The 21,862-nt window shown below is 35.7% G+C and overlaps 1 protein-coding gene across 1 annotated transcript in view; it reads right to left on the bottom strand.

Moving 5' to 3' along the window:
• TTN (titin) overlaps positions 1–21,862 on the bottom strand; it is a 279,722-nt gene that overhangs the window by 159,560 nt on the left and 98,300 nt on the right. The window contains 28 exon segments of the mRNA XM_060302200.1: positions 829–912; positions 1,318–1,404; positions 2,772–2,852; positions 3,082–3,171; positions 3,752–3,829; positions 3,990–4,061; positions 4,421–4,483; positions 4,949–5,353; positions 6,218–6,265; positions 7,287–7,361; positions 9,231–9,314; positions 9,624–9,683; positions 10,096–10,122; positions 10,227–10,304; positions 10,512–10,721; positions 12,333–12,593; positions 12,702–12,969; positions 13,066–13,155; positions 13,363–13,546; positions 14,328–14,613; positions 14,734–14,826; positions 15,420–15,707; positions 18,614–18,904; positions 19,456–19,743; positions 19,880–20,167; positions 20,765–21,043; positions 21,133–21,411; positions 21,525–21,803. Of these exon segments, the coding sequence (XP_060158183.1) occupies positions 829–912; positions 1,318–1,404; positions 2,772–2,852; positions 3,082–3,171; positions 3,752–3,829; positions 3,990–4,061; positions 4,421–4,483; positions 4,949–5,353; positions 6,218–6,265; positions 7,287–7,361; positions 9,231–9,314; positions 9,624–9,683; positions 10,096–10,122; positions 10,227–10,304; positions 10,512–10,721; positions 12,333–12,593; positions 12,702–12,969; positions 13,066–13,155; positions 13,363–13,546; positions 14,328–14,613; positions 14,734–14,826; positions 15,420–15,707; positions 18,614–18,904; positions 19,456–19,743; positions 19,880–20,167; positions 20,765–21,043; positions 21,133–21,411; positions 21,525–21,803 (4,716 nt within the window).

The following is a 21,862-nucleotide window of genomic DNA, read 5'->3' as shown; positions in this document are numbered from 1 at the left end:
ACACTGAGAAATCAGGCAAAAGAGAACACTTCTTAAAACGTATGAGCCTGCTTTCTCCTAAGCTGGATGGTACTGGATATCTCTATAACTGACCAGATGTGTGCAGTTTGTTACTTCATTGCCTCTATAAAGTAGTGTCTTTTATCACTAAAACCACCAAAACCAACCAAATCCAAAAATTAAAGCAAGAATTAGCACATTTGAATCCAAACATCCCTATATGAAAGGTCCCTTGACTCACTAATTAGATAATTGCAACATTTAGGGCAAATGTCAACGTTCAGTTAATATCTCAAGAAACATGGTGAAAGTAAATGCCAAAAGTTGATGTTTCCAACTAAGGGTAGGCATTATTGACTTTTCAGAAGAGTGGCAGTTCCCAGAAGCACTGTGTACATCTTTACCTCATTAACATTCAGTTCTGCCAAACACCCTCCTGTTAGTCTTTGTATCTTGTCATAACTCATGAAAGTTTTTTTTTTTTTATTAAGAAAAAGTCACATAGTTGAGGGCTGAAAGAGTTTTTCCTAGAAACATGCCCTGTAGAAAATGAGTTTCACAAATATTTCTTCTTTCTCTAGGAGAGGGAAGATATTAAAAATTTAAGACAGCAGTTTGATATAGTTACTTTTGAAAAGTAACTTCTTTTAATGTTCAGTATCACAAATAATGTATGTGGAGTGTGGCCCTGGAAGCTGACAAATAAATGAAAAACACAAGGGGCATGTAAAAGACACAAAGTAGACAGCAGAGTAAGTACAAAGACTGTATAAAACAAAGCACTGGCATTTGGGGCAAAGGGTCAGCCTGTGATCAGTTCTGGTGTACCTTTGGGGGGAGCGGCAGGTTCCTTCTTAGGCACAGGAACTGGCTTTTTCTCCTCTGGCACAGGTTTCTTGGGAACTTCAGGAACTTTAAAGACACCATTGTTGAAACAATTGAGAACTCTAGCCTCCTTGTGAGACATTTAAGATTACATTAAATCATAAATCCTCAGTAAGAGTGAAAGAATTTAGGAAGTAATTTAATATCAAGCATGTAACTTGTGATGAAAATACATGCTAAATACATCAATACCATACAGACATTACATACATTACATGAAGTGGACAAAGACCCAATCAGCATGGTCTGGAGTCTAAAGTATTCCTGACATTTGTGTAACATATTACCACAAGTTAATGAAATCAACATACACAGAATTAAAATACATTACAAATGTAGCTTACAGATACTATCTCATTAACACACAGAGCCAATAGAAAAAGGTACAAGAAGACAGACATTAAGAAATTTTTTTCAAAAACATGATTCTACCTTTGGCTGGTAGGGGCTCCACCTTTTTAGGAAGGTGGGGAACAGGGACTACTTCCTCTGAGACTGGTTTCTTGGGTGGCTCAGGGACTTTAAAAAAAAAAAAAAGGGTCGATTTTGAGAAATTGTTCATTTTGACAAGGCATATGTTGTTGCAAGACTTAAAGAGTAGACATTCTGGTTTTATACCAATTGAATGCAAGAAAATTACATGTTAATCAAGGATTAAGGGCAATGAACTAGTGGCTAATTAGAAAATGTGACTGTTACTCATTTTTAACTGAAGGAACCTCCACTTTCCTAGGAACAGGTAGGAGCACCCCTTCCTCAGAGGTGCCAGTGCCTGTTCCTCAGACACCAGTTTTAGAAACTTCACTTTTATAAAGCCACAGCATTAGAACAACTGCATTCAATTATCTTAAATAATTTTTGTATCCTAAATGTTTAACAATTTGACTGGGTGTAGGAGAGGGTCGGTGGAGGGAGGGGAGCCCTAATTTGTAGCCACTGCCAGTTTCCAAGTTCCAGCCTCTGTGGTGGTGCAAATACATGCATCCTGGCTACCAACGATGATGTCATTGTCTCGGAGTAGGGAAGGGATGAGAAGTAGCACATAATTATCCAGTATTTCCACAACACAGAGGCAATCAACGTAACCTCAGAAACATAGATAATAGGAAAACAGTAATGAGTTTTGAGCATTTATTACCATAGTTTTAAATATAACTTATTTAATTTTATATAATTTAACTTTTAATCATGGAGGCGTTAAATGCTGGGTAGCAAAATTCCTGAAAATTTAACCATCAGCTCTGGTGAGTGGGTATGAGCTGGCTCCAGGACACTGTATTTCTTTTCTTAATAGATTTAATTAATTAATTAATTAATTAATTAATTATTGGCTGTGTTGGGTCTTCGTTGCTGCGCACAGGCTTTCTCTAGTTGCGGCGAGCGGGGGCTACTCTTCGTTGCGGTGCGTGGGCTTCTCATTGTGGTGGCTTCTCCTGTTGCAGAGCACGGGCTCTAGGTGCATGGGCTTCAGTAGCTGTGGCTCGCGGGCTCTAGAGCGCAGGCTCAGTAGTTGTGGCGCACGGGCTTAGTTGCTCCGTGGCATGTGGGATCTTCCCGGACCAGGGCTTGAACCCGTGATCCCCTGCACTGGCAGGCGGATGCTTAACCACTGCACCACCAGGGAAGCCCCCAGGACACTATTTCTTTTCCTAAACAGGTGGCCACTAGATTGTAAGCTCCATGAAGCAGGGAACAGAGCCTCCAGGAATTGTCATTCCTCTCTCCAATACCCTCCTCATGGTCTTCTCCTCTCCCTATGATGTCATTTGCACATAGTGGCTAAAGGTCTGTGGACTGTGACTAAATTTATTATTTAATATTAACATATTCAGATATTTACTTTGGAACTTTTGAAAGATTTTAAACTTAGAATAAATCACTAATACCTTTAGGTGGAGGCTCAATCTTTTTGGAAACAGCAACGTGAATTTTCTCTTCGGTAACAGTTTTCTTTTGTACCTCAGGGACTTTAAAAAATGTACATTTTAGTTCCTGGCATGCCATACTACGGGTGGTATTGCAATTTACAAAGCATATTGAAATACAAATTAAAACAGACAAATGTGAAATGAAGAAGATGACAAATATTCACAAGGAGACAGAGATATCTACATAATCATGAATTAGATAAGAAGAGGGATAAAAATCCATCTGAAGCCCTTCCATTTGAGCCCCGTATTCAAATTTGCCTTATACCTGTGACTGACACTTCTTCCTCCTCTGTGTGAGAAGCAAAGAACATCTTTTCTTCTGAAATAACCATCTTCTTTGTATGTACAGCAGGTACTTTAAAGAGAGTATTTCACATTAGTATTTCTTTTTCCAGTTCAAGACATCAGATCAAATACATGGCTTGTTTAGACACAGAATTAGTGGGTTAATATGATAGCTTGAGAACAAATTCAGTATTGACAAGAAAACAAATCATGTTTTGATCTATAGGGACAAACAATCCAGGCAGCCTTTATCAAACATTATTAAATGGGAATCAAATAGACACAACTTCTTCACACGTGATGTGGTGCTTTCCCAAATCCATTAGGGTTTATTCATATAAATGAGGGGATGAGGGATATTATATGGAATGGAATGCATGGCACAATAAAGTTAGAAGACTACTGATTAAACACAAATCCTTCTTTAATTAAAAAAAATTATGTAATTTTAAAGTGATACTAAAAACAAAGATAATGTTATTATTTACTTAAATTATATAAATGTGCAGCATAAAATGTATATAATATATATAATATGTCTTTATTTTGGTGATTTCAGATTTGTGAGTTGTTCAGTAATATATGTATACATATTCATACACATAAATAAAAATGTTTAAAACTTGTAGCTGAAAGACAAAGATGTATACCTTTCACTTCAATAACTTCTTCCTGCACTGGAGTCCGAGAAGGTTTTTGTGGAACAATCTTCTTTGAAACTTCGGGTACTTAAAAATATGTACAAATATATTTGTATTGTGAAGAATACTGCTTTGCACAAAATTTTAAAATATCTTAGTTTAGATGACTATATAAATAACATGTGACTATATATCAGTAAACAATTACTTGTGTACATGGTACGAGAAATGTTTTAAATGATAATACCTTTGGTGACTTGAACTTCTTCCATTCTTCGAGAAGTCTTTTCAATTTTTTCAACTATGGGCTTCTTTACAACTGCAAGCATTTTAAAAAAATTGCAGTACTTTTAGAATTTCTATTAAAATAGTCTGTCTCTTTTTCTCTCAATTTTTAAAGAGAGACAAGTTTGTTGCAGTGAACTTTAAGTACAAGCCTCTGTACTTCAAGTATTTTGGTTATTTTTTATATTTACCACAACAATCTTTTTATCATCATTTTACGTTTGAATTAAATGAAGTAGGTAGATATTCTTAGGAAAAAAATCACTGATACAATGAAGCTTCCAGAAGAAGTTGTGCCTATTGGATTGAACTGGTGATTCATACATTTTTGCCCAGCAAGCCATGATAATGACATCGATGATGTGATCTATTTAAATAATTCCAATTGCATACCTTTAGGAGGTGGTACTTCTTTCTTTTCCGGTACTTTTGCTGGAATTTTCCTCTCATGTGATTCTTTAACAAAAACACAGTAATAAGGGATGCTTGAATAGGTTAAGTTCTAATAGACTGTATCAATTGGCAAATGATATAAGTTAAGAATCATATACAACTGTGTAAATTATTGTATTTGGGATCTTTATTGCTAACAGGATTACTCATGCTGGATTTAGAAGCAGGATCAAGCAGAGATGCAGTGAGGCAGTGAAACTAAAACTTGAACCTCTGCATTAGAAAAGAGCACTTGGAATTCAGTCTTAGTAATACGATTAAATGATTCAACTTACAATATCAAAGCATGAAAGTAACTCTGAAGACAATGATGCTTTTAAAGATTCTAAAGATTTCTAACTTTAAAAAATGGAAATCGTCATTTCATCTATTTCATATCCATTGCACATCAGGTTAATAACCTTGAAAATATAAAGAACTGAGCAAAAAATGAGGAAAAGAGAAAAAAGTCACTCAATTAATACATACCTTCATAAGCCTCCTTTTGAACTTGGATGACTTCTCTTTCTTGGTAAGTCTCCTCCCACTCTTCCTCCCCTTCCTCATAACCTTCTTCCCTTTCATAGTATTCTTGCCCTTCTTCAAAATCTTCTTCCCATTCCTCATGAACTTCCCTTTTAGCTTCTACCTGGGTCTCTTCATACTCTTCATCCGGTTCCTCATAGTAAGGCTCTTCATATGGCTCCGTGTATGGTTCTACCTCTAGTTCGTCATAAGGTTCCTCCAAAGATTCTATGTAAACTTTCTTCTCCTCGTAGACTGCTTGCTTTTTCTCATACACAGCTTCTTCTTCTTTCTGAACCTCTTTCTTTCTGGTTATGGTCATTATTTTCACTTCTTCAGCCTTGGAGGATACATCAATCACTTCAGGAGCTAAAATAAATAAATTAATTAATTTAAAAAGATAATATTAGCATGTTAATTATATCCATACAATTACTTCACGAAATGAAAGTCTATGTAGTCAAGCAATATCAGTATCTGAGATCTCAGCCTTATATTGATCATTTACGTTTTCTTTGTGTTGGTTCTGTTTAAATTTTTGTTGATTATGGAACACAGTCAGCAGGGTCAAGAGACACTCTACTCTTAACCTGAGGATTTTTCTGGTGTGAACAAAATGGCATTCAGTAAATATTATCAAATGAACACATCTTCCATTGTTTCATGGGAGCTCCAGTTTGTAAAACCCTTAGTTTTTTTTTCCCCATGGAATATCTTAATATTTGATCATTTTGTAGAATTTATTTCTAATATTTCTGTAGTTACTTAAATTCCAAACTATTCTTTCAAAAACAGTACTAATTTTAAAGCTATATTTTTGACTATCGAATATAACTTTTTAGTCAATTTGATAAAGACAATATTTAAAGTCATGTAACCAAATCAATTAGTTGCTTTCATATGACAACTTTAAAAATATTAAGGCTAACATTATTCATATGATCCTTAACATTTGTGTTAGCTACAGCTGAAACAATAAGGGATCCCCTCTCTTTCTAGCCCTCACCATTTCCTTCCCTGAGTCCACTGCACTGAGGCTGCATAAACATTTGCCTGGGTTTTTCTTTCCTGGAATTCGACCAGTATGAAGTAGCCATCATTTCCACTGCTAATTTTACTGTAGCAGAGGAGACTCTACAACTTTATAATAAGTTGGAAGCCTAATACATAAAATAAGAATACAACGCAGAGATGCAAATCTCAGAAATAAATAGAATAAAATATTTCATTTACCTTCTGCTGGAATTAAGGCAGTAGGAGGTGGAGGCTTCTTGGCAACCTCTGGAACTTTGAAAACATAAAATACATGTTTATCTTTAGACTATAAGTTTTTTAATGCTTAGTAATCCTGTATACCCTTGTTAGCCATTTGTATGATCTGTGACTACTACCCATATATAAAATGCTTTTATAAGATCCAAATTTAGCTCACCAAAAATGCTACGCAATGCCATGTTAACGAAAATGCAGGAAGGCTGATATTTTATTCTACTTTATGTTGATTTAAAACAATTTAAATTAACATGAAACATAAAGAGAATATTTGGTATGTCTGATGCTAAAAATAATGCATGTTTAATTTTTTCAGTGATTAACAATAAAGTTTGGGAAACAGCCATGCTTTTTTGAGATTCTTCTTATTCTATAACATCTCACAAATGACCACAAAAAAAAAGTCGCAGTGAATCGTGCCCTATGCTCCTGGATTCTCCTTTTTTTAGGAGGTTGCTGTACTTTAATCTTAGCCAGATGGATAAAATTATTTGCTTAAATTTAGTTATCCCATCTTTTTCCTAAAAATTTTCCAGGATATAATAAAAATTTAAAGTAACTAAATTGATCCCCCTGCAAAAAGTGTTTTATTTTTCCCTGCAAGTATTGACATTTAGCTCAGGTGAACCAGGAAGGGTGCTGAGTTGGGCTGGAGTGGCCACTTAAAATTAGTGACCTTCTGTTGGTCTGACTTCTGTTGGTGTGACTTGATCAAGACCAGCTGTTGGACCAGAGGGCAGTACCTTCTTTAAATCACTATCCAGAGATAATGAGAACTCTCTGGTGTTGCCATTGGGTGCCATGGGTAGACATAGGCACAGGAGGATAGAGGAGGAAAAAAAGGGGAAAAGAAAGAAAGTTGAGAGAGAAAGTGAGGACTGAATCAAAGAAGAGGGTGAGTGTGAGTAAAGGAAGAGGTACCATTTTGTGAATTCACACTCTTAACCTTCCTCTATCTTCCACTATTTGGGATTTAAATTTTTTAACCAAGAGAAAAGCAGTAAGACTGAATTTTGATTAATTATAATACCTTTAGGTGGTGGTGCCTCTTCTTTGGGCTTTGCGACAACTTTTTTAGCATCTTTCTTCACAGCTTTTTTGGTCACTAAAAAATGAGATGTCAGATGTAAATTTTACTAAAATATTTTCATGAAACTGGGAGGTTTATTGAAAAAATTTTTAAATTAATTTAATTTATTTATTTTTGGCTGCATTGGATCTTCATTGCTGTGCAAAGGCTTTCTCTAGTTGTGGTGCTCGGGCTTCTCCTTGCAGTGGCTTCTCTTATTGAGGAGCACGGGCTCTAGGCCCGCGGGCTCAGTAGTTGTAGCGCACGGGCATAATTGCTCCGCAGTATGTGGGATCTTCCAGGACCAGGGATTGAACCCGTGTCCCCTGCATTGGCAGGCAGCTTCTTAACCACTGCACCACAAGGTAAATCCTGAAATATTTTTTTTTAATATGTTTTGATGGTAACAAGAGATTCTGCACATTATTGCAAGATATCTGTTTCAGAAAGATCTTGGACTACAAAGCAGAACCATTTTTTTGGAGGGAGATAGAATATGAAGGGTGATCTTACATCTTCACTGATTTTATGCCTGCTTAAAGTTTTCAAACATCTAGAGTAGACCCAAGTGATATCATAAATAGCAGAGGTACAGCTTTTCATCTTCATTTCACTTAGGTAAGAACACTTTATAGTTTTCAGGAAAAAGAATTAACAAGTGAATTAGTAAAATTAAAGTCCCACCTATGCTATATTGTGGAAGTTTTCTTTTGTCATTTCTGACATTATACCTTGATCCTGGCCCCTGATCGTAACTTGATTATGGCTCCTAGTATTCATGAATAAATAACACTTTTGAATTTTTAAAATATGATTTAATTTCTCAAGTTTCCCACTGGGCACTCAAACTTAAGTCATGTTGACACTAACACTCAAATCATAAATCATTCATTAAGATAAATTATTATTTCTGACAACAAATATAAGTGGAAATCTATTTTATGATTTTTGATTCTTATTCATTTTTGCTATCATAAGTAGGTAAAATATAGTTAATTATGTTCATATAAATTATAAAAATGCTTTTCTTTGTTATTGAGATTGTAGTAGTCATAAAACTGGAAGTGCTTTTTGTTTTTTTTTTTAACTGAATTTCCCCTGAGGCTGGCTGAAAACTAGCTCAAGCTTTTGACACCAATTGTAGTAGATATTAGGGAACTAGCATGTCAAACCATGGAAACTACTACAGTAATGGTGGCTTGGCTTTGGAAAAATGTGACTTTGACATGCAGAATTTTTTCCTGATGATGCTGGGAGAATTCTGACAGCAATTCTGAACTCCCCAGAACTCTAGAAAGTCCCAGGCAGTCTGTTGACTGATTAGTTGAGCAGTTTGGGGGCACAAATGGTACAGTTTATCTACTGAAATATCTGAGAAGGACAATTTCCTGGCGCACTCATGAGTTTATTGGAGAGCTCTTTCCTTAGCTTAAAAAAAAAAAATCAAAGATATTCTAAATCATATTTTTATAACAAAATAGTGAATTTTAGCGTAGTTAACAGTGTAACTGGGAAAAAACACAATCTATAATTTTAAATCTGACTATACACTAGTATTTTTTATTTCTATAAGCTTCACTAGAATTTGACTGTATTATTTTATTGCTTTATGTAGTAGTTAGGAAAATATGAAATGTGAAATCAGTTTGCCACTAATGCTTAAGTGATTCCTTTAAAATAAAATATTTTAATATTAAGCATCATATTTGTTTTTTTTTCTGATGATTTTCAGACTTTAAGGCACACGTCTTACATATTTAGTTAATACTTAAGAGCATATAATTTACATTTTGAAAGGCAATTCAAACTGCTGACCACTAGAGGGCCAACATGTTGCATTAAACAACATTTTCCAGGTCTGTAATAGTTCTATATTTTGACATTTAGGTAGATAACATATAATACCTTCAATACGTTTTGCTGGTGGTTTCTTTTCTTCAGGTGATGGTAGCAACAGGGGGATGGGAGGAACCACTGTATGAGGAATTTCTGAAGAAAATAAATGTCATCATAAGTAACATAGTTTGGTTTCTTATTTTGTGTGAAATACGATGAAAAGTCTCATGCATTTCTTTCAGTACTTCAAAGGTGTTATAGCAGAAATTCAACAATCAGAACAAACAAAATTAGCATCTATTTAAAATTGTAACTACTCTTTTGCTTTGATTTTTAATTACACAGTGAAGAATATGATGAGAAAGAATTTGTTCTTGCTGTATGCTATGGTTTGGCATTGGTAACTTCCTAGTGGTAGGATACTGCAGCTTCAAGCCCAGGGGTCATGGTGCTGGATCTTACCTTCTGGAGGTACTGCTCTGATAGGCATGGTTGGAATTGGAACTCTGGAGTCAGGAATATCTGAAAAGGGACATTTAACAATGATAAGCACCGAGAGACTGAAAACACAGATATTTATTAGACAACTAAGATGTGTTTGATTGTCAGGCATTTCCAACAGCAGAATTTAACATATAGAAACAAAGATATTAAGATTCTTTTGTAGGCAGACACACATGCAAATTTATTCCCTGTGAAAATTTGTTCTACGGCCAAACTTGATCCTAGATATCAGCTGAATGTGACCTCATTATCTCTAATTTCCCAAACTCACAAAGCCTAACATTGGTATTATTTTACTGAAAATAATTTTACTGAATAATATTTTACTGAAAAAAAGAAATCATATTTTTAGACATGTTAGTTTGGCTTCTATCATTTACAAAATTACACTGAATGTATTGAAAGGATTGATTTTTTTTTTTTAACTTACCAGGAGGCTTCATCTCAAGTTTGATTTCTGCAAAAGAAAAAAACAATGATATTTTTTAAAATTTAGAATTGTCTTGGCAGGCTACTTTGTTTCCAAGATTGCACTGTGATTTGAATGTGGTGTTTTCTGACCTTTGGTTGTTAAGTACAGCTCTGCTGTACTTCTTGCTTCACCTCTGGGCTCCAGTCGAGCAATTACTGAATAGACACCTAAGGAAAAAATCGTGAAATGTTTGCTTTCTGATATGTTTGTAAATAATGCTTCTTTATTTAAATATAGTATTTATTTATATTTCTCTTTCCTAAAAAAACTAATCTAGATAGAACTACAGAGTATAAGCGTAAACTAGAGTAGAAATAAATAAAACAGGCAAAGTTGAAATTATATAGTCACAGGGACACTGTCAATTAAGTTACCTTCGTCATCTGGGGTCACGTTGTGGATGGTCATATAATGGCAGCGACCGTCATTCCTGAAGTTGTATTTCTGGCTCTCGGTCAGTTCTGTTGGTCCTTTGTACCACGTTACAATGGCGTCATCGAAGGACACTTCGCACTCGAAGGTGGCAGACTGATGCTCACTCACCACAATGTTCTGTATGCGCTTCGTAAACTGAATTGGTTCAGCTGTTTAAGTACAAAAAGAGTTCAAATTTAGATTGTTTGGGGAGGAATTTCTTTCACTGTGCTTTCCCCACAGATGTTTAAAGTCTCTTATCTTTTTATCCGATTGGAAAATAGCAGAAAAAGGCTGAAAAGATAAAACAAGAAGAAAGTGCACTTCTTCGCATCAGTAACAAAAAATTATCCCAACACTTAAGTGTATTCCTACAGGATCAATGTGGGAAAGTTTAAAGAAATCCCTGAAAGTCCTTACAATATTTACATGAAGGCAATAGTCAAGCGTGCTTATAACCCAAAAGTAACATTTAAACTTTAAAAATGTTAGTGAAATGGGGGCTTCAAAATAAAGGGAACATAAACTTAAATTTTTACTGTATACTTCTCATTCCCCTTTGAAATTCTTTCTTTCCTCTGTAAAATAATTCTGCTATTCAGGATCTAGAATTGTTTATTTTTTGGCTTGTATAACTTTCCCTGTAAAAATAATTTCAAACTCAGTAGGAAATCTGCACTTCTAAATTTCAAAGGATTCATTTTGAAGAGTTCTGAAACCTGCTTTGCAAGCACCCGTGGGCAGGCATGAAGTCCACCCACTGGGAATGGCAGGGTATGTAGCAAGAGAATAGGCTGGCGTGGAGGTCCCTCTGCAGAATTTTATCTGGGCGGCTGGGATTCAACGTACTACAGTATCATGAATAGCTTAGATGTCATATGTACTCTGGTGAGCTTTTCTTTGAAGGATCGTATAAAAGGAGGCAATTATTTAAAAAATGATAAGTGGTTTCAACTGGATCCTTTAAATGAAAAGAGATTTAACATTGCTTAACTTTAAAATACAACCAGGCCTTGATATCCACTATAAAGCAAGTCAGAGATGTTGAAATGCTTATGTAAATAAGTCACATAGTTATTTCAACAGCTATAAATGGCAACGCCTGGAAGTAGAGCCCATGATTAGAGCCAAATGTTGCTGAATGCAGTCTAAAGGTGTAGGTCTTTAGGAAATAAATATTGTTGCTCCTAAGTCCTAGCATTCCACTTCATTTCAGAGATTCGGAGGTTGGAATATGATCTTCCTATGAAACAATAATTTTTGAAAAATAGCTGCTAATCACACATCACATATGTTGTTAATTTTATCTATAAAGTTTCATACAGATAGAGTCAAGTTGATTCCTGTAAACAAAATGTCAGCTCCTAGCCAAGATCCTCAAGATAATAGGCATGAAATCTGGTCCTTTCTAAGATTTATTTCTAGAATTCAAAATCATAGATGTGAGAATTATGGCATTTAACAGAATTGTAAAAAATTACTGAATTTAGCATAATTATGAAATTTAACAGAAATAAGTGTTAGAAAGTCAAGTCATGGTTTAGACTGAAATCTACTTCAGGTCAAAAAGAACTATGCAACAGAATCGGCACTTACGTGAATACTTCCGTTTTGATTTCAAATGGATTTTGAGACGTGAGTGAATGCTATGAGTATGTGTGTTGGGAAATGAGACCACACAAGCGCTTTAAGATACATGTGATGGCAGGGTTGCAGGGGTCCTGCACAACATTTGCCACTGACCGATGCTGTGATAACTCCAGCCACAGTCTTTCACCCACCTTCAATTCTGAGCTCTGCTGAAGTTTCAAGGTCTTCGTATTTGCAGGTGTACTGACCCTGGTCCTCTGCTCGAACATCTGCAATGATCAGCTTATGGACTTTGTGCTCCACTTCTGTTTTATATCTACCTTGGGGTTTAAGGATTCTGCCATTTCTGAACCATTCGGATTTTACATTTGGCACAGAAAACTGGCAAGTCATGGTACAAGTCTGGCCTTCTTTCAAAGTAACATCCTGAAGATGCCGTTCCCAGGCAGGCTCTGTGGGTATGATACAATATACATTTTGTACGATATCACATGTGATGTACTCAGTAGTAAATTCATCTCACAAGTTTTTTTTTAAATAATAAAACTCTTTTTCCTTACCAATTACAGTTAGTTTAGCACTAGCGATGTGTGGACCACACACCAATCTATAATTGCCCTGATCTTTAAGTTGACAGTTTTTGACTCTGAGGGTATGTTGATCACCATCAATGCTTATTTCAAATTTATCACTGGGTTCCAGTTTTTCAGTCCCTTTGTACCATGAAAGCTTGATTTCTGGATAATTAATCTTAATGTCAATTTCAAACACAGCATCATTATCTTTCAAAACTGTCTGATTTTCAATGTCCTTGATCAAAGTGACAGGCTAGGAGAATAAAGAATTAAAATGCATTAGTCACTCCTTCCCTTGTAATTCCCAATAATAATTTCTTCATTTTGTGATCAGCATAATTCATTTTACCTCTGTCTGTGACAGCCTTTGCTGAATAAATGATACAAGTTCCTCAAATTCCTTTTCTTCCTTCTCTGACTTCTCTATTTCCTCAATTTCCTAGGGAGGAAAAAAAAGCATAAGTATTACATATGGAATAAAATTTGAATTAGAGGACGAATGATTATATTTAACCTCCATTTTTGATGCTGCTTAGGTTATATTAACTATCTTATACAACTGTAGGGTTCTGGAAACTCAAAAGGCGTATGTTAGACGTTTCAAGTGTGAATTTTTAAAGATGATACTATATATAAAAGATCATACCAATCTATGTGTCTCTTCTACTTGACTTTGCTTTAGCATTTCAAATGCTTGAAGAAGACCCCGGAAGTCAGTGATTCCATACATGCGGGCATATTTTTCATATTCTTTTGGATCAATATTTTTGAGAAGTTCCAGGATATCAATTTCCTCTTCTTCCCCAGCTCCTTTCTTTAAGGCTGGAGTCCTAAATGAAATAAGAAATAAACGTGAATCACCTGTCTTCTACTTATTTTGAATGGTCTATCATCATTCAAAGATTATAAATGTAATAAAATTTTTTCCACAAAGGAATAGTTTTGTGTCCTTTATTTAAGAACTACTAATTTTACCATGTTAACTGTGAAACAAACAAACAAAATTGTGGGTTTGGAGGTGGAGTGGATTAAGATCAGACTATAGTCACAAAGTATGGAATTTTGATCAAAGAGTTTAAGAAAGGATAACAAAAATATTTTTGTAAGCTTTACAACAAAAGAGGCTAATGAAAGAATTATAAGGAAAAATAATAATAGCCATGGAAAGCATCAATAAAGAATACATATATCATGAGGAAAATATGTAGAAATTAAATGTTGATTAATTGATTAACAGTGATGTTCAAACATAATTGGTTTTGAAATTATTGGCAATTATGGAAAATGTTTAAAATGGTTGATCTAGAAAGCCATTCAGAGCAAGAGAAATTACACATAGAAACAAAAATTTCATGCCTAGACACACAGGTTTCTCTACAGGCCATTTCCTTTGTTCAAAATTTTAATAAAAATTCGCCTCATTCTCAAAATTTTCTCAAGATTATTCAGAAATTGATGTTAATGCACCACTAACTTCCACTCAAATACTGTGTATTCGCTTAGCTGTTTCTGTTAAAATGTCTATATGCTAATGTTCTTTCACAATCTGAATCTTGGAGGGGATGGTCCATGAATGGAACACTACCGTGCATGGTACTTTATTGAACTTACTTTTTCAGCATTGCTCTAAGATCTCCTTCAATTTTCTCTTGTTGCTTCCTTTCATCCACCTGTAGATTAACATTACTTTCAATTTCACCATGCTTGTTAAATGCGACACATCGGTATAATCCAGAATCGGTTTTTGTGGTGCCTCTGATCTCCAGCTTTGCTTCACCATCTTTCTGGTGGATAAAAATTCGACCTCCTTGGCTCAGTTGTCTCCACTTCCCTTTTGTCCACTTAACATTTGGAACTGGATCACCTCCAACTTTCGCAATGAATATTGCAGTGGTTTCTAAGGAACAATGAAAACAAATCAATAAAAATTTAATTTTCCAAAACCAGTTTTTCTGAAATGAAATCAGCAGTAAAATGTACAAGACAGATGAAGATGTAATTTTCATGAAGTACTTACTTTCTACAACTCTCATACTCTGAGGTTCTGATATGAAGAAGAGTTTTCCATCTACTGCTGCTTTCTTAGCTGCTGGGACGGCAGCTGGTTTGTCTAAAACAACACGTTTATATGTTTTTTAAAAAAATCACAATTACCTTCAAATTGTAATAAATAATTTCCTTTGAAAAACAGGCTTTAAGAATATGGCAATGTTACAAATATTACACACTCTATATGAGAGTGGACTATAGAAGACAAAGCAGTTTCATAGACATTTATAACTAGTTGTAGCTATTACATGCAGAATGAACTGCAATCACATTAATCGCATCAAGTTTTATATTTCTCAACTTGGTTTTATCATATAGATTTCCTTTAGGGATATGATATCAGGCTACCTTATGTCACATTATTACAGGATCATTTTTGGAACTCCACTTAGTTACATCCTTTTGGATATGGTGAAAAAAAGGTCAAGAAGTGTGATGGTGAACTTGGGGTACTTTCAGAAAATTTGTGTGGAAATTATTGCCACTAAATCACCTAATATTTCAATTATAATAAGGAGACTATAAATTGCAAATGAGCAGTAACTGATAATTCTAAAAATCTAATTCCATTCTTACTTAAACTGTAATAAGCAAATAAGCAAATAAACACAAGCAGTTGACTTAATCCAAATAATAGTTTTGAGGTGTCTGTACCTTTAATGGTCACTTTTGATTTGCAAGTGTCACTTCCAGCCACGTTTGAAGCTTTGCACACATAATCTCCCGCATCTGCTTTAGACACATCCTTGAGTTCCAGCACAGCAGTCCCATTAGCAAAGCTGAAGCTGCATCTGTCTGAGGGCTTTATTTCCCTGCCAGCCTTCAACCACTGGATCCTGATCGGTTCTGATCCCTGGACGTGGCAGCTAAGCTGCACGAATTCTCCTTCACTAACTGTTACTGGAGTAGGGTGCTGATCAAACACAGGTGGCTTCTTAGGTGCTAGAATTAGAAAGGGATTTTCATGAGGAACATAAAAACAAAAAAATATTAAACTCCAGAAAAGAAACAAGTTTTGCCTCTAACAGGTAGCACTGGTTGCTATAATAGAACTGAATCATGTGCCTTTGTCTCTGAAAGCAATAGTTACATGTGTTGGATTTTATAAATAGAAAAAGGTTTAAAAACAAGCAAAGAACAGATGCCATGCTGCCCATGAGTTACCCAAGCATCTGTGTTTTGCAAACATTAGGCACTGCAAACACTGCACTGGCCGTTCCTATAAATTTCGATGTCATATAGCACACCGTTGATTCTCTCAAACCTGCATGCAGCTGTATTTTCACTGAACCCTAAAAACGAAGGGCCTGTTGGAGAACTCTGCTCATGATATACAATGTTTGCTACCCTCTGGGAAAGAAAGCCAACATTTGAGTAACCATGAGCCCACATGTTAATATGTGATTTTCTCTTATGATCATCTGTAGCTATTATATGCAGCTACAGTACCATTTAAAATCCAACCTTTGCCCAAAGGAATGAGGCGTTGAAGCTCAGTGCTCAAATGAAAACCCGTGAAGAAGATATCAGTAACATCATGGGAAGGCCATGTATAGCTTGGTGTTATGTAATGATTTTATTGAATGGTTCTGAGACCTACATATAAGGAAAATAAGCAATATTCATGATTGCAAAGATGAAAACTTCTGATATCTATTCATTTTTAAACTCTATGGATAAAAAGCCTCAGAATTCTATAGAAAGTATTTATCTACTCAATGTAAAACCATCATGAATGGTTAAGCATTCATTCTTCATTTAACTAAATGTTTTAAAAATCAAACGCATTTAAGTACTATTAAGTGAGTGAGGAAATTAGAATTATAAAAAGTTAACTCAATGACATTAGCTTATTAGTAATATTAATCTATTGATGATATTAACCTACTGTCTGTGCACCCTGACATGGCCAGCTAGATCATCAGAGTTTGTAATTAACTCCCAGTTGTTCAAGGAAGTTAGACTGTAAAGTGATTTTGATGAACTGTCTCATTATATGGATGAAACAAATGGGACCTAATGAAACTTAAAAGCTTTTGCACAGCAAAGGAAAACATAAACAAGATGAAAAGACAACCCTCAGAATGGGAGAAAATATTTGTAAATGAACCAACTGACAAAGGATTAATCTCCAAAATTTACAAGCAGCTCATGCAGCTCAATAACAAAAACACAAACAACCCAATCCACAAATGGGCAGAAGACCTAAATAGATATTTCTCCAAAGAAGATATACAGATTGCCAACAAACACATGAAAGGATGCTCAACATCACTAATCATTAGAGAAATGCAAATCAAAACTACAGTGAGGTATCACCTCACACCAGTCAGAATGGCCATCATCAAAAAATCTACAAACAATAAATGCTGGAGAGGGTGTGGAGAAAAGGGAACCCTCTTGTACTGTCGGTGGGAATGTAAATTGATACAGCCACTATGGAGAACAGTATGGAGGTTCCTTAAAAAGCTAAAAATAAAACTACCATACGACCCAGCAATCCCACTTCTGGGCATATACCCTGAGAAAACCATAATTCAAAAAGAGTCATGTACCAAAATGTTCATTGCAGCATTATTTACTATAGCCAGGACATGGAAGCAACCTAAGTGTCCATCGACAGATGAATGGATAAAGAAGATGTGGCACATATATACAATGGAATATTACTCAGCCATAAAAAGAAACGAAATTGAGTTATTTGTAGTGAGGTGGATGGACCTAGAGACTGTCATACAGAGTGAAGTAAGTCAGAAAGAGAAAAACAAATACCATATGCTAATACATATATATGGAATCTAAAAAAAAACAAAGTTCTGACAAACCTAGGGGCAGGACGGGAATAAAGACGCAGACATAGAGAATGGACTTGAGGACACGGGGAGGGAGAAAGGTAAGCTGGGACGAAGTGAGAGAGTGGCATGGACATATATACACTACCAAATGTAAAAATAGGTAGCTAGTGGGAAGCAGCTACATAGCACAGGGAGGTCAGCTCAGTGCTTTGTGACCACCTAGAGGGTTGGGATAGGGAGGGTGGGAGGGAGACACAAGAGGGAGGAGATATGAGGATATATATATATGTGTATAGCTGATTCACTTTGTTATACAGCAGAAACTAACACACCATTGTAAAGCAATTATACTCCAATAAAGATGTTAAGAAAAAAAAAAGAAAGAAAAGTTATATGGATGAAGCCATTATGGTTAGAGGATCAGATTGAGAAGATCTCCTTAAACAATACAGTCTATTTCTTTGCCTCAAGCTATGACTGTGTATTCATAATGATATGCAACATCTTTCCACCCATTTTTTTTTTCTTTCTGAGCAAATTTTACACTTTTGTATGAGGTTAATATTCATTTATAGGCTAAAAGCTTTGGGCAATATATGTCAGACAATAATCCTTTAGAAATATCCTTAGAAAAGAGAATGTTTCAGAATGTGATAGAACTTATAATAAGCAAAGGTAATGCAATATTCAATGATGAAAATTTTTAAAAATTTCAAAACAAATGTGCCTCATAAAAATTTATATGTCACTTATGTATGAATTTCAAAGTAGACTTAGACTTCTAACTACCTGAGAGAATTTCGAGATGTGATTTACAAGCTAAGGTACAGTCCATTTATTATATGACACCTACTTTCCTGGGCCACATAATTAAATTACAACTAATGTATATTTTTTAGTAAACATATGTGGAATTGTGGCAAGCCAATTAAATAATATATATTCACATCTGTTATAACTTACTTGGTCGAGATGTCAGAAGAAACACACATGGCTGTCTAATAAGGCAGTAAAGAAAAACACATCATGCCAGGGGCTCTGAAGGTGACTTACCTTTGATGACGACTGAAGATGTACACAGAGCAGAGCCTGCATCATTCCACACTTTGCACGTGTACAAACCAGCGTCGTCCATGCTTGCCTTCTTGACTTGCAGCAGAAGTGTGTTATTCTTGAATGTGATTTCACAGTTAGACGTTGGATGGATCTCTACGTTATTTTTGTACCAAGCGACAGAAATAGGCTGGGAACCAGCAACACGGCCCTCGAGTTTGAAAGAGTTCCTTTCTGTTTCTTCTACTGTCTCCGAGAGTTTTTTAGTGAAAGTTGGTGGAATTAGCCGCTCTGTAAGAAAGTTCAAGGATATATGAAGTGGAATCCAGAAGTAGGTTACTAATAGGAGGCTTTTCAAGAAAGAAAAGTCATATTTTAAGTTCAAAGTCAATGCTGACCAACTGAATACACCATATCAGTGTAATGTTCCTAAACATTTTGGCCTCTTTCCACAAGCTTATTTTATTTTTAAATTAAAACAATTTTTTTATTTTACAGTGGCATATAGTTGATTTACAATATTGTGGGTTTTTTTTTCTTTTATTTTCACAAGCTTATTTTAAACTGTTCTCTGATTTATGGGATGGATGATAAGAATAACTTATGGTCATTTACAGAACCAGATATTTGTTAAAAAAAAAAAGAAAAAAGCGGGGGAAGGAGTGGTCTTAGGGTTATGTAGGATATATAAAAACTTAGAGAAATACAGATTTTAAAAGATCACCTTTTCTCTAGAGAAACTTATTTCTTCTGAAACATTTTTATGTCAGTGGTTTAAAAATGTGCTAAATTTCATCTGTCCTAATAAAACCGCACCCTTAGGATGTGATATACAAAGATACCTTTTATATTGAGCTGAGCAATGCAGGAGTCCTCTCCCACTTCATTGACAGCATAGCACGTATACTGTCCAGAGTCTCCTTTGTCTACTTTCAGGATTGTCAGGTGGGCACTGTTTTCCAGATAACTAATCTGATAGTTTCCGCCACTTTGGATCTGTCTGTTGTCTTTGGCCCAGGTGACCTTTATTGGTTGTGTCCCAGTCACATGGCACTCAAAGTCCGCACTGTCTCCCACCACAGCATCCACAGGGGCAAGAGGGATGTCAAAGAAGGGCGGGTTCTTCCCCTCTGAGAGGAGAGCAGAAAGACATGGTTTCAGGCTCCATACCTGACCATCCCAGTTCACACAAATCATCCTCCTCTAATTTCAAATTTGGTTATAAAAAATTTAACTACAGAAATAGAAATTTAAGAATCCACACACCTGTGAGAATGAGTCTGGCACTGGAAGAAGCAGAACCTATAGGATTTGTAGCTGTGCAAGAATACTGGCCTGTAAAACTCCGATCTGTTTGAAAAATATTGAGAGTGGCTACATTATCTAAAAATGATGTTTGTACATTGGGGCCGTCTTTCAACGGCTTGCCATCTTTAAACCAAGACACCGAGATAGGTTCTGATCCACTGACAGCACACTCAAAAACAACTGGCAGCCCGACCGTTTCTTGAACATCTCTCAACTGTCGAGAAAACGACGGTGGAAGTTTTTCCTCTGTAGGAATAGAATTAAAGTAATGAATACTTCTGGACATTTTGAATTTACTGAATAGTCTTCTCACAATTATTGTTATATAAATAAGGGGATTCCTATAAAAATATCAGGAGGTATTCACATATCCTGAATTAACTTGGACTCAAAGAAAAGCAGGTAAATTTTTGGAGCAAAAGTTTTACTTTGATGCCACGCTGACGCATGGTAGGTGTAAAAATATGTAAGCCAGCAGAGAAACTGATTGGCTTAAGGTACATCTCTGGCATGTAGCAGATTTTCTTACTTTTTAAGACTGCTTTCTAGCAATCTGCATGAGACACCCATGGGTGGAATTTAAAAAAATATGGTTACTCATTTTTCTGAAAGATTTAATTATAGAGACAAATGATGACATGATCCTTCCAACTGAAGATTAGTCATTTTATCTCTCTCTGTAAAGGTGATCAAAAAAGAGAAACTGCTAATTTGTAGGCAGAACTACTTAAGAAGAAAGTTTTGCATTTGGGAAGATTTTTCCTAAAAAGAAGACCCTCGCCAGATATTTTAAATCTTGTTCAAAAGAAACACATTCATTCACTTAAAAAATATTGCAATCACCTTGAACAGTCAGGAAAGTTGATGAAGAAACTTCTCCCACACTGTTTTCAGCCCTGCAGATATATTCTCCACTGTCATTACTATCAACCTGGTTGAAAACCAGTGTAGCAACATTGTTCCTAAAATGCATTTTGTAGGTAGTCGTGGGTCTCAATTTCGTATCTCCTTTATACCAGGACACCCCAATTTCAGGGGTCCCAGCAAGTTGGCATTGCAAAGAGGCAGAATCTCCAATGGTCACCTTCACAGGCTCCAACTGCTTGACAAAATATGGTGGTTCTGCAGCCAAGAGAGATAACCAGTCATGAAGGAGACATGCCAGGATGGTTATTTGTATATAAAGATACGAATGTGCAATCACAACACACCTAATATCAGGATTTGTGCTGAACAGGAGTCTTTCCCGGAAGCGTTTTCAATGTAGCAGTTGTACTGTCCTGCATCCTCCACTGTGCTGCTTGGAATTTCCAGGATTGCAGATTTTTCAGTTGTGGTTATATGACACCTCTGAGAAGGAGTTATATTTGTGCCATTTTTCTTCCATGTAACTGAAATGGGAAGAGTTCCAGTATACGTGCCCTCTAGGATCAGGGGTTTTCCTTTCTCTAGGCTGTAATCATTGAGCTTCTTCACAAATTTGGCTGGGGCTGTAGCAGGCAAATTGAAAACATGAAATAAAGCACATACACACACAGATACAGGCACACCTATTACTTCATGTATATTAATTGTAAAAATGCAGAATGGCAGTCAAACAAACCTTTTACATACAGATGTGTTGTACAAGAAGCTTTGCCAGCTTCATTACTAACAATGCAGGTATATTCTCCACTTTGTGATGTATCTACATCAAACAGCTCCAGTTCAGCAACTGAATCCTCCAAAGACACATTACATCTGTCCCCTGGTACTAGTTCACTGCTACCCTTGAACCAGCTGACACTGAACGGGGGTGTTCCTTTTACAAGGCTTGTGAAAGTTACATTTGCTCCAGTTAAAACATCCATGGGATCAGGTTTCTGAACAAAAGATGGTGGTTCTAAACAAAAAAGCACATACCGGAAAAAGTTTACTACTTTTGAATTCTGATGACAAAAA

Source organism: Globicephala melas, chromosome 7 (assembly GCF_963455315.2).
Source record: "Globicephala melas chromosome 7, mGloMel1.2, whole genome shotgun sequence".
In the NCBI taxonomy this organism is placed as follows: Eukaryota; Metazoa; Chordata; class Mammalia; order Artiodactyla; family Delphinidae; genus Globicephala; species Globicephala melas.
Note: the sequence above shows the minus strand (reverse complement) of the source record. Positions and strands in the feature narration are given on the sequence as shown.